At 36.5% G+C, this 14169-nt stretch overlaps 1 protein-coding gene across 5 annotated transcripts in view; it reads left to right on the plus strand.

Annotated features, from left to right (window-relative positions):
• FOXN2 (forkhead box N2) overlaps positions 1-14169 on the plus strand; it is a 71677-nt gene that overhangs the window by 43913 nt on the left and 13595 nt on the right. For all 5 annotated transcript variants that reach the window (XM_025992607.2, XM_072742312.1, XM_072742313.1 and 2 more), the window contains 2 exons: positions 2661-2785; positions 5133-5197. In XM_025992607.2, coding sequence (XP_025848392.1) covers positions 2661-2785; positions 5133-5197 — 190 coding nt within the window. The remainder of the gene's footprint in view (positions 1-2660; positions 2786-5132; positions 5198-14169) is intronic.

Below are 14169 nucleotides of genomic sequence, written 5' to 3' on the forward strand. Positions count from 1 at the left end.
CTATGCGTGGATCTGGTACATGTATAAGGATGTGCTTATGGTCCAGTTTCTGTTCAGAATGTGCAATTGGGGATGGTCAGATAAGGTAGTAGCAAAGATTTATCCTGAAGGAAGAGTTAACAGATGATAGAGATCACAATTCCTAAAGTCCTTGTTACTTCCTTTGACAAGGGTCAAACTAGGTGTGTAGCATATTGACAGTTTTTTAGAATACTCTCTTGATTTATCAGTCTCATTATTTTTTCTAACTTCTAGTTTAATAATTTATCAATTTTCATACATTTACATTATATAACATTATATAATTTTTTCTCCCCATCCCCCAGATAAGGTAAAAGCTTATTTCAAATATTTCATTTGTTGTTTAAGAATGAAAATGAATGGGATACCTGGGTGGCTCAGTTGGTTGAGTGTCTGCCTTTGGCTCAGGTCATGATCCCAGGGTCCTAGGAATCCAGTCCCACATCGGGCTCCTTGCAGGGAGCCTGCTTCTCCCTCTGCCTATGTTCTTTCTGTGACTCTCATGAATAAATAAATAAAATCTTAAAGTACCATATATATTTTTTTTTAAATGAAAGTGCATAGGGGCATCTGGGTGGCTCAGTTGATTAAATGTCTCTTGGTTTTGGCTCATATTGTGGTCTCAGGGTCATAAAATCAGCCCCATGTAGGGCTCCATACCCAGCAATGGAGTCCGCTTGAGATTCTCTCCCCCTCTCCCTCTGCCCTTCCTCCTCATGCCTTCTCCCCCAAAATAAATAAGTCTTCCCCCCAAAAGTGAAAGTGGATATAAATTTGCTTTTGGCCATATACTCTGAGTTTTTATATAACTATGTTTATACCCTTTATTTATTAGATAATCTGTAATTATAGTTTGGATATCTTTTTAATCGATTATAAATTTCCCAGTGGTCAGAGAATTTTGTTTTGGGGATTTTTTTTTTTTTATTATTATTCATGAGAGACACACACAGAGAGAGAGAGGCAGAGACACAGGCAGAGGGAGAAGCAGGCTCCATGCAGGGAGTCTGATGTGGGACTCGATCCGAGGTCTCCAGGATCATGCCCCCGGCTGAAGGCACCGCTAAACCGCTGAGCCACCTGGGCTGCCCGACATAGCATTTTTCAAACCTATTTGTTTTTTTTTTTTTTTTTTTAATTTTTATTTATTTATGATAGTCACAGAGAGAGAGAGAGAGGCAGAGACACAGGCAGAGGGAGAAGCAGGCTCCATGCACCGGGAGCCCGACGTGGGATTCGATCCCGGGTCTCCAGGATCGCGCCCTGGGCCAAAGGCAGGCGCTAAACCGTGGGCGCCACCCAGGGATCCCCTTTCAAACCTATTTGAAGGAATTACCTCATAGCCTGACCTTTTCCCTGCATGTTAGATAATATTAGTGAAGTTTTACAGGTATCTTGTCCACTTAGCTTCCTGTAAGCTTTTCCTTCATATTGGGGGAACTGGATCACACAAGCTCTTCTTTCAGGCACCTTCCATTTGAAGTCCATCAGGCACTTTAGTTAGTTTCTACTAATCATGAAAATTCCGTAATTTTTAGATTCTATTATTTCAGTGGAATCTGGGTTTGTGTGCTTATTGCCATATTATCTAAAAATCCCTCAAATGTTATAACTTAATTATCTTGAGGGAAGGGCTGATGTGTCCTTCCTCTTTGTTATCTTTTACAGAAGTCTTTTCTATACCTCAGTTATTAGTTTACCACTCTTTGAGACTTTTGCTATACTTTTCATGAAATCATTTGCTTTTTTTTTATTTTTAAGATTTTATTCATTTAGAGAGGTTGTGCACATGAGCATGAAGAGGGGCAGAGGGAAAGAGAGAGACTCTCAGGCAGACTGGAGCCTAGTGCATCCCCAACGTTGGACTTGATCTCACGACCCTGAGATCATAACCCAAGCTGAAATCAAATTGGTTGCTTAACCGACTGAGCCACTCAGGAGCCCCTGAAATAATTTGCTTTTTAAATATAAACTTACTTTAGATAAGAACTTAAACATTACTGTTAATGCCATTAAAAAATAATTATTTTTTTATGGATCACCTGATCTCATACTGTTTATCACTTTTGGAGAAGTAATGCTGCATAGAAAGCTTAATTTTTCCTTTTCTTTTTGGTTTTTCTATAACAATAACAATAATGGTTTATATTTATTACATATTAGTATGTGGAGGACCACACTATACAGCCTTCATGCTGTTCAAGGCATATCTTGGGGTTGTACCGTTCTCACAAACTGTTGGCATGTCCTGTGGCCTTATGTGCCAGGCACCGTGCAGTGTACTTTAGGCATAATTTAATCCACATAACAGCCCTAGGAAATTGGTAGCATCATCATCCCTACCTATTCCAAATGAAGGAATTAATGGCCTGAAAAGATAGATAGAGGTTGGTTAACTTTCCTAAGGTCACACAGTAGGTAAGTGACAGAGCTGGAGATAAGAACCCAGGCAGTCTGCCTCCCAGGCTTTTGACCACATGGTGCATTTATAGCAAGCTAACATCAGCCTTTGCATTGTCCTTAAAAGTTGCTGTTAGGGTTGTTTTTTTCCCCATACACACATTTAGTTAAAACATTCAGGTACTGATTGCGTATGTCTTAAAGTTGTATTTTAATAATTCTTGTGTATTTTATTTTAGGTTAATGGAAAAGGTTCCTTATGGTGTGTTGATCCAGAATATAAACCCAACCTTATGCAGGCACTGAAGAAGCAGCCTTTTTCCTCAACATTAACATTTTACACCCCTCCTGCATCTCCACAAAGGTACAGGATCTTCCATTTAAGTGTCAGTGGTGACTTAAAAGATTTCATTGTATGAGATGGAGAACCTTAACAATGTTGTAAAGTTTTTTGGTTTTTTTTATTGTGTAGAGAATACTTTATGGATAAGACATTAGCCTAAGGCACTTATAGTCTAATTAGTGTTATAAGGAAACAGGATATTTGATAGATGAGAACATAAATTCTGGAAAATATAGTCAGTCCTGAGTATATTATAAGTAAACCCAAAAGAAAGTTATAATACTGATTTCAGGTACAAAAGGTTTAAATTGTTTTGATTGCCTGAAAATACTAATGCAGGCTAAAGACATGGGAAATTAAAAGTATAATTAAACTTTTAAAAATAAGATGATTAACATTTTGTCATTGTAACATGTTTATGTGTGTTTTTCTATTTTGAGTTTCGCTTTCTTTCACAGCACGTTTAATACTTAAAAATTATGTTCACAGTTTCATTTTAAAATGTCTGACAAGTAAAATAATGCTTTGAGGCTTTTTGTTTTGTTTCTGCTGGTGAATATAATTTTAATGTGTTTCCTTGGCTTTTGTTTTCAAACTCAGTGACTCCTATTGATCTTACAGCTTTCCCATTTTAAGTCAAAGCTGAAAATGATACTTCAAATCCAATTTTGTTTCCTTTTCCTAAAAAAGTCTTCAGAATCTTTTTTTTAATCTGTTATATACATTCATTTGAATTCAAAAATCCCAGATTTTGTTGAGATACTTTTGAGGGTGGCCTTATAATAGTTAATTTGTTTATTGGAAAATTTTAAAAGTTTTTAATAAAATACTAGATGGAGAATTTCAATCATACACGAAAGGAGGAAGAAAGCTATAATGAACTCTTCAGCTGCAACAATTATCAGTATTTCATACAGCATTTAATTTCTTTAAATAACTTCAAGTGGAGTGGTTGTAGCTGAAATACAGTAAAAAATTAGTAAGGCAAAAGTTGAAATTCGTAATATATATCTACTCATCGAGATTTTAAGCTTCTTTACTAGTAGATTGGAAAGACTATTGTCACAAGAACAATTGAGTGGTTGATCTTCATGAAAAGAAACTAGAGAAGTTATTAGAATTTATATCTTCATTGTTTGAAACTTGGTATCTTCTTTATTAATATTGGTGCTTATAAGGTAGCCTACTTAAAAAATAATTTAGAAGCTAATGGTAAGTTCTGCTTATGCGTTTTATTTGGCTATGCTTTTTTTTAAAGTTTAAATGAGAAAATTGACTCTTGTATATCATCAAATATGCACTTCACTGTGCCTTTCATGTTTATATCTTTTAGCTTTATCATATGTTTAGATGTTAAATAAAAATGATTTTGTGGTTTAAAAGCAGGTAGATAAATGACAGCATAAAGATTTTAATTTTTTACTTTAAAACATTACCTTAATATTTTTAGAAACATTTTCTCTTTTTTTCATTGTATGGCAAAATGATGGTTCCATCTAATAGGCCTTTGTGTAGCCCTATTATGTCATAATTATGTCGATAAATAGAATGAAATATAATATATGTAAAACCATGAATAGGAAATAGACTTATAATTTAGTTAGCAAAACAGATTTTTTACACTATCGCAAATTCCAAATAACAAAAGTAGTGTGTCCCAAAAACGTTTTTATTTTTTGTAATTAAAAAAAAAAAAAAAGCCAAAACTGGGGCACCTGGCTGGCTTAGTGAGAAGAGCATGTGACTCTTGATCTTAGGGTTGTGAGTTCAAGCCCCATGCTGGGTGTAGAGATTGCTTAAAAATAAAATCTTAAAAAAAAAGCCTAAACTGCTGGTCTCTTTACGACTATAGCAGATTTCATTAATATTGATATTTATTGATATTTATTAATAAAATCAGGAACCTATCTGTTTTGTATCATTACCATACATTTCTCTTCACACATTTGTTTAGATAAATGCTTTCATTTCTTTGGTAACACCTATATGAATATCATATCAAACTTGGCATCCAATACAAAACCAAATAGTAACTATTATGTATTGTCTATTGTTACAGGCATTTTAAATGCATTATTATTATTCATCACAGCAACCCTATGTGGGAGGTTTAATTATTCCTATTTTACAGATGAAGAAACTAAGAAATTAATTATTTTGCCTAAGAACGTCCAAATAGTTGTGATTTAATCTTGGATCTAATACTCTTTCTGCTTTGGCAGACTCTTCCTAAACTGAATAGTATTAGCAAAGAAAACAAGGTAAAAATAGCTTGTGTTTTTTATTGTATAAATTAGTTGTATTTGTGACTAAGTTCTATAAAAAGTGAAAAAAGATCTTTATAAGCATATTTGCCTTTATTTTTCAGTGGCTCTTTATCACCTCATTTCTTAAGCTCTGTACTCAAGCAGAACCAGGTGCGAACCCTCAAAGGTATGTGTAAAAACATTATTTTGAATCATAACAACTCAGGTCAAAAATCAGGATTTTTTTATTTAATTTTTTTCTAATTATAAAAGGATTACATGTTCATTGTAAAAGATTTGGAAAATAAAAACATTTATAAAAAAAACTAAATTTTAAGAAACAAAACTGATGAACTCAGGGGAAAGGAAGGAAAAATAAAATGGAATAAAAACAAAGACAAACCCTAAGAGACTCTTAACTATAGAGAACAAACTGAGAGTTGGCTGGAGGGGAGGTTAGGTTGGGGGATGGAGTAATGGGGTGATTAGGGGGGCACTTGATGTGATGAGCACTTGGTGTTTTATGTAAGTGATGAATCACTAAATTCTACCTTGAAATTAATAATGTACTATATGTTCACTAACTTGAATTTAAATAAAACCAAAAGAGAAAGAAACTAAACCCTTTATTTTATCACCAACATTTTGTTTTAATTACTTTGGTTCTTCTTACACCTTATACATGAGTAGATGTGTCTGCTTACATGCATATGCACACACACACTTTTTCTTCAAATGCTAGGCTCATACCATGTATATTGTTATATATCCCCTTTTTTTCTTTTTTTTTTTTTTAATATCCCTTTTTTTCTTCTCCTTTTATGTGTATTTTTCCTTGAAAGTAGGAAAATATTTCTTAGTAATACTATCAGTATAGAGTTCTCTTTTCAGGTCTGATACTAGAATAGCAGTTTGTAAACTATAGTGTTAGGCCATATTTGGCTCACCACCTGTTTTTGTATGCCCTATGAGTGTATATTTGTAAATAGTTTGAAAATAATATTTCAAGGCATGTGAAAATTCATTACAAGAGCAGAGGTAAGTAGTTAAAACAGAGATCTCTATATTGTGTCCTTGTTTTTGCCTCTCTGCTGGCAAAACCTAAAACACATACTTATCCTTTACAGAAGTTTGTCAACCCCAGATTAGAATACAGTTTAGAACATTTCTTTTATAGATTAAGTGTAAAGAACTTTAAGAAAACAACAAGTTAACTTTTAGAATTTTATGGATGACTTTTCTAAAGTATTTCAAAATTCTTCATTAGTAGTGTTTGCCCCCTACTCATAGTTAATATTACAAATGGGTGATGTGTTAACATAAGGTCTTCTAAAATTGTTGCTTTTCAGCCCAGACACATTTCTGTGACCTTTAGAAACAGAAATCCTCAGACCAAAAATCTTTCTGTGTATCAGATACATTCTGACTCTTTAGAATTACACTATGCAAAGCTTAGGAAACAGTGTGATGATGATCTGTAAAAATGAGGGAGGGGAAGGGTAGGAAAAAGCTGAAGAGAATTCTGCAAAGAAGTTAAGTGGATTGAGAGTATGTTGAGCTAATGTTCTGACTTAACATAAGACAAGTATCCATTTTTCTCGTTCCTGCATGGGTAGATGTGGTTTCTTTTTACATTTTGGCATTATGGAAACTGCATATTTTTATTATCTCAGTAAGTCTGACCTTTAGTCTTTCAAACTCAGTTCGTATACAGATTTTTTTAGTCCATTCTATCCTAATTCTTCTTCCTTTGGGGAACCAACACTTCCACCATTTCCTCTTGCTAGTTTAGCCACAGTTTTCATAACTAGAGCATAGGCACTTTTCCTTCATCTAATGACTTACACATACGGTGCATTGTCCCTCCAGTGTTGCTAACAGCTTCACTCCATCTCTGTACTCGTGGGTCTTAGGCCTAGTAGTAATTAACTAGGTGGCGAGGGTACTTGGTGTTCCACGTTAAAACAAATGCAGGCCTGTCTTGGTATAGATATACAGTTCTCATGAGTTATAAGAGGAAAGCATAAGACCACACAAAAACTTAAGAAAATTTATATTTACATCAGGTTGCCTTAGGGAGTATTGATAGACTTATAAGGAAATTTGCTTCTCTCTTGATATTATTTCTCAGGAAAAGTTTGAAAAAACGCAACACTGAATGGACTAAACATTCAGCTGTTTATTCTACAAGTAATTGTTGAATTCCCACATAGTGCCAAGCAATATATGGGTGCTTTGGCATATGCAGAGATGAAAGAGACCCAAGCCCTGCTCTCAAAAACTGTACAGTTTAATTGAAGAAGGTTGACAAATTTATACAGAATATGATGGGGTAAAAGGAAGTAAGTGGCAAAGTAAGCTTAGAGGTAGATCAGGAAAGGCCTCTTAGAAAAAAAAGTGTGGTGCTTGAGCTGAACCTCAAAAATTGGGGAAATACTTGACCTTGTTGAAGGGTATCTGCTGGGAACTGCATGCCACTAAGTATGGCTGAAGCCTAGGAGTATATAGAAGAGGATTCAGTAGCCTTGGTCCAATAGCTATAGATATGATCATTTAGCAGGGGCATGGCAAATGAAGAGTTTAAGCATGCATTAGCCCATTCCAAGAGAACTTACTTAGCGTAATGATTTTTAACTCCTTTCTATAATTACAACATTAGTTAGCATTGAGTTCTTTTTTTTTTTTTTTTTGCATTGAGTTCCTTACTATGGTGCTCTGAGTGCATCATCTCATTTCATTCTTACTACTCTTTGAGGTATTATTACCTCCTTTTACAAATAAGGAAACTTAAGTGTGGAGAGATTAAGTAACTTTCTTAAGGCCACACCACTAGTAAATGACATACAAGAAACTCAGAAACTCTTGATTTAAAACCTGCACTCTACCAGGTATGAGGCATTGGGGGAGGTGCTGAAGGGCTTTAAAGAATAAGGCCATATTGTCTGTCAGTTTTGTGTTTTCTGAAGGTCACTTATGTGTCATTAAGTTCCAGTATTAGAATCCAGCATTAGATTCATCTGTCACTTCATAGAATCATCTTTACTAATCATTATATTAGAGCTACCTTTAAACACCTAAGAGCAGGGGCACCTGGGTGGCTCAGTTGGTTAAACATCTACCTTCATCTCAGGTTATGATATCAGGTTATGTAGGGTCCTGGGATCCAGCCCCACATCAGGCTTCCTGTTCAACAGGGAGTCTGCTTCTCCCTCTCCCTCAGCTGTTCCCCTGCTTATTCGTTTTCTCTCTCCCCGCCACTTCTGTCAAATAAATAAAATCTTAAACCACACACACACGAGCAATGGGAAAACTTATTTAGGCATAGAAACTCCAGAAATAGTCACTATCACCCAGAGTAGGTGCAGCAGTTTGTTTAAAGTATAGTTGTCTCTCTTACCTTACCTTACAATGACTAATTCTATTTTCCAATATATATGTTACAGTATTATTTAACAGGGGGCAAGAGGCACAGGAATCTCACTCCCCCTGAGATACCAAAACAAAACCTTTTCTGTCTGTATTTTGGTTTGGTGTGGATTTAGAATAAATTGATCTACTTAAGAAATATCTATTGAACACACTTTTGTGCTAGGCACCAAGGATACATCAGTGAACAAAGATGACAAAAATGGAACTGACATTCTAATTAATAAATTGTAGTATTTATATTAAGTGCTAATATACTACAACCAAATACAAACTTTAGACAGTTAAGGATGATGTTAGGGGCTAAGTGCAAATTTAAGTTCAGATTTAAGGTTCCAAATTAGCATAATTTGTATCTTAATAGAAATGAAGCTAAATCAGTGGTCCAAGCACTTTATCCAATTGATAAAGTATTGGCAATTTATCAAAATTGTTCTCCTCTATTAAAGAATCACAAGAGGTACTCGCTTTTCTGTTTGGATGCTCTGTAAATGTATATGTTAGCTTTGATAGATAATAGTAAGTCCTTACAGTTATTACTGAGTTTATAACCATTTAAATTCTGCCTATATGGCTCTCATATCATTTCTTAAGCTTAATGGATTGAGAATCAGATAACAGAAATGTGTAATTTTATGTTATAGCCCTCACTTTCACATGGCTGAACCAAGTGTCTTTGAATTTTTTTCTCAGTTATTGTTAGTAATTTCCCAGCATCAAGGCTAAGAAAATATAAACCAGGACATACAAATTAACACTTATGACAGGAATTTATTTGACTTAATTATTAAATCAATAGCATGTTTTGAACTCCAGTATTTTCAACTGTGACAGTAAACAATTAAATCTTCAGTTTAAATTTAATACCAAAACAGATTGGGTATTCTATTTTTTTTTTAATTAATTTTTATTGGTGTTCAATTTACCAACATACAGAAAAACACCCAGTGCTCATCCCGTCAAGTGTCCACCTCAGTGCCCGTCACCCATTCCCCTCCAACACCCGCCCTCCTCCCCCCTTCCACCACCCCTAGTTCGTTTCCCCGAGTTAGGAGTCTTTATGTTCTGTCTCCCTTCCTGATATTTCCCACACATTTCTTCTCCCTTCCCTTATATTCCCTTTCACTATTATTTATATTCCCCAAATGAATGAGAACGTACACTGCTTGTCCTTCTCCGATTGACTTATTTCACTCAGCATAATACCCTCCAGTTCCATCCACGTTGAAGCAAATGGTGGGTATTTGTCGTTTCTAATTGCTGAGTAATATTCCATTGTATACATAAACCACATCTTCTTTATCCATTCATCTTCCGATGGACACCGAGGCTCCTTCCACAGTTTGGCTATTGTGGCCATTGCTGATAGAAACATCGGGGTGCAGGTGTCCCGACGTTTCATTGCATCTGAATCTTTGGGGTAAATCCCCAGCAGTCAATTGCTGGGTCGTAGGGCAGGTCTATTTTTAACTCTTTGAGGAACCTCCACACAGTTTTCCAGAGTGGCTGCACCAATTCACATTCCCACCAGCAGTGTAAGAGGGTTCCCTTTTCTCCGCATCCTCTCCAACATTTGTTGTTTCCTGCCTTGTTAATTTTCCCCATTCTCACTGGTGTGAGGTGGTATCTCATTGTGGTTTTGATTTGTATTTCCCTGATGGCAAGTGATGCAGAGCATTTTCTCATGTGCATGTTGGCCATGTCCATGTCTTCCTCTGTGAGATTTCTCTTCATGTCTTTTGCCCATTTCATGATTGGATTGTTTGTTTCTTTGGTGTTGAGTTGAATAAGTTCTTTATAGATTTTGGAAACTAGCCCTTTATCTGATATGTCATTTGCAAATATCTTCTCCCATTCTGTAGGTTGTCTTTTAGTTTTGTTGACTGTATCCTTTGCTGTGCAAAAGCTTCTTATCTTGATGAAGTCCCAATAGTTCATTTTTGCTTTTGTTTCTTTTGCCTTCGTGGATGTATCTTGCAAGAAGTTACTGTGGCCAAGTTCAAAAAGGGTGTTGCCTGTGTTCTCCTCTAGGATTTTGATGGACTCTTGTCTCACATTTAGATCTCTCATCCATTTTGAGTTTATCTTTGTGTATGGTGAAAGAGAGTGGTCCAGTTTCATTCTTCTGCATGTGGATGTCCAATTTTCCCAACACCATTTATGGTACTGGTACAACTGTGCTACAGTCCTGACCTTGAAAAACTGAAGCCCCGGTACTTGGAACAGCTACCTGGACAACTGAAACAGTTCTCCTTGTTCCTGGGGAAATTCTCCTGGTTTGCAGGAGAAAAGCTCACCTTTGTGGATTTCCTCACTTATGATGTCTTAGATCAGAACCGTATGTTTGAGCCCAAGTGCCTGGATGAATTTCCAAATCTGAAGGCTTTCATGTGCCGTTTTGAGGCTTTGGAGAAGATAGCTAACTACGTGCAATCTGACCGCTTCCTGAAGATGCCCATCAACAACAAGATGGCCTTGTGGGGCAACAAGAGAATATGCTGAGCAGGAGGTGGACTTGATCTGCTTGTTTTTATTCCATCCTGTGCCTAGGGAGCCTGTACTCTCTCTTCTCTGCTCTTTTCAATAAATAGCATTAGGCTAAAAAAAAAAAAAAAAAAAAAGTCTCTGAAGAGACTGTCTTTCTTCCAATGGATAGTCTTTCCTCCTTTATCCAATATTAGATGACCATACATTTCAGGGTCCACTTCTGGGTTCTCTATTCTGTTCCATTGATCTATGTGTCTGTTTTTGTGCCAGGACCACACTGTCTTGATGACCACAGCTTTGTAGTACAACCTGAAATCTGGCATTGTGATGCCCCCAGCTATGGTTTTCTTTTTTAAAATTCCCCTGGCTCTTCGGGGTCTTTTCTGATTCCACACAAATCTTAAAATAATTTGTTCTAACTCTCTGAAGAAAGTCCATGGTATTTTGATAGGGATTGCATTAAACGTGTAAATTGCCCTGGGTAACATTGACATTTTCACAATATTAATTCTGCCAATCCATGAGCATGGAATATTTTTCCATCTCTTTGTGTCTTCCTCAATTTCTTTCAGAAGTGTTCTATAGTTTTTAGGGTATAGATCCTTCACCTCTTTGGTTAGGTTTATTCCTAGGTATCTTATGCTTTGGGGTGCAATTGTAAATGGGATTGACTCCTTAATTTCTCTTTCTTCAGTCTCATTGTTAGTGTATAGAAATGCCATTGATTTCTGGGCATTGATTTTGTATCCTGCCACGCTACCAAATTGCTGTATGAGTTCTAGCAATCTTGGGGTGGAGGCTTTTGGGTTTTCTATGTAGAGTATCATGTCATCGGCGAAGAGGGAGAGTTTGACTTCTTCTTTGCCAATTTGAATGCCTTTAATGTCTTTTTGTTGTCTGATTGCTGAGGCGAGGACTTCCAGAACGATGTTGAACAGCAGTGGTGAGAGTGGACATCCCTGTCTTGTTCCTGATCTTAGGGGAAAGGCTCCCAGTGCTTCCCCATTGAGAATGATATTTGCTGTGGGCTTTTTGTAAATGGCTTTTAAGATGTCGAGGAAAGTTCCCTCTATCCCAACACTCTGAAGTGTTTTGATCAGGAATGGATGCTGTATTTTGTCAAATGCTTTCTCTGCATCCAATGAGAGGATCATATGGTTCTTGGTTTTTCTCTTGCTGATATGATGAATCACATTGATTGTTTTACGAGTATTGAACCAGCCTTGTGTCCCGGGGATAAATCCTACTTGGTCATGGTGAATAATTTTCTTAATGTGTTGTTGGATCCTATTGGCTAGTATCTTGTTGAGAATTTTTGCATCCATGTTCATCAGGGATATTGGTCTGTAATTCTCCTTTTTGGTGGGGTCTTTGTCTGGTTTCGGAATTAAGGTGATGCTGGCCTCATAGAACGAATTTGGAAGTACTCCATCTCTTTCTATCTTTCCAAACAGCTTTAGTAGAATAGGTATGATTTCTTCTTTAAACGTTTGATAGAATTCCCCTGGGAAGCCATCTGGCCCTGGACTCTTGTGTCTCGGGAGGTTTTTGATGACTGCTTCAATTTCCTCCCTGGTTATTGGCCTGTTCAGGTTTTCTATTTCTTCCTGCTCCAGTTTTGGTAGTTTGTGGCTTTCCAGGAATGCATCCATTTCTTCTAGATTTCCTAATTTATTGGCATACAGCTGTTCATAATATGTTTTTAGAATCGTTTGTATTTCCTTGGTGTTGGTAGTGATCTCTCCTTTCTCATTCATGATTTTATTAATTTGAGTCTTCTCTCTCTTCTTTTTAATAAGGTTCGCTAATGGTTTATCTATCTCATTAATTCTTTCAAAGAACCAACTCCTGGTTCTGTTGATCTGTTCCACAGTTCTTTTGGTCTCGATATCATTTAGTTCTGCTCGAATTTTAATTAACTGTCTTCTTCTGCTGGGGGTGGGGTCCATTTGTTGCTTTTTCTCTAGTTCCTTTATGTGTAAGGTGAGCTTTTGAATTTGAGTTCTTTCCAGTTTTTGAATGGATGCTTGTATTGCGATGTATTTCCCCCTCAGGACTGCTTTTGCTATATCCCAAAGATTTTGAACGGTTGTATCTTCATTCTCATTAGTTTCCATGAATCTTCTCAATTCTTCCTTAATTTCCTGGTTGACCTTTTCATCTTTTAGCAGGATGGTCCTTAACCTCCATGTGTTTGTGGTCCTTCCAAACTTCTTGTTGTGATTAAGTTCTAATTTCAAGGCATTATGGTCTGAGAATATACAGGGGACTATCCCGATCTTTTGGTATTGGTTCAGACCCGATTTGTGACCCAGTATGTGGTCTATTCTGGAGAAAGTTCCATGTGCACTTGAGAAGAATGTGTATTCAGTTGAGTTTGGATGTAAAGTTCTGTAGATATCTGTGAAATCCATCTGGTCCAGTGTATCATTTAAAGCTCTCGTTTCTTTGGATATGTTGTGCTTAGAAGACCTATCTAGTATAGAAAGAGCTAGATTGAAGTCACCAAGTATAAGTGTATTATTATCAAAGTATTTCTTGAGTTTGGTTATTAATTGGTTTAAATATTTGGCAGCTCCCACATTCGGGGCATATATATTGAGGATTGTTAAGTCCTCTTGTTGGATAGATCCTTTGAGTATGAGATAGTGTCCCTCTTCATCTCTCACTATAGTCTTCAGGGTAAATTTTAATTTATCTGATATAAGGATGGCTACCCCTGCTTTCTTTTGAGGACCATTTGAATGGTAAATGGTTCTCCAACCTTTTATTTTCAGGCTGTAGGTGTCCTTCTGTCTAAAATGAGTCTCTTGTAGACAGCAAATAGATGGGTCCTGCTTTTTTATCCAGTCTGAAACCCTGCGCCTTTTGATGGGGTCATTAAGCCCGTTCACGTTCAGAGTTACTATTGATAGATATGAGTTTAGTGTCATCATATCTATTCAGTCCTTGTTTTTGTGGATTGTTCCACTGAACTTCTTCTTAAAGGGGAATTTTAAGAGTCCCCCTTAAAATTTCTTGCAGAGCTGGTTTGGAGGTTACATATTCTTTCAGTTCCTGCCTGTCTTGGAAGCTCTTTATCTCTCCTTCCATTTTGAATGAGAGCCTTGCTGGATAGAGTATTCTTGGTTGCATGTTCTTCTCATTTAGGACCCTGAATATATCCTGCCAGCCCTTTCTGGCCTGCCAGGTCTCTGTGGAGAGGTCTGCTGTTACCCTAATATTCCTCCCCATAAAAGTCAGGGA

Source organism: Vulpes vulpes, chromosome 16 (genome assembly GCF_048418805.1).
Source record: "Vulpes vulpes isolate BD-2025 chromosome 16, VulVul3, whole genome shotgun sequence".
NCBI classification, from domain to species: domain Eukaryota; kingdom Metazoa; phylum Chordata; class Mammalia; order Carnivora; family Canidae; genus Vulpes; species Vulpes vulpes.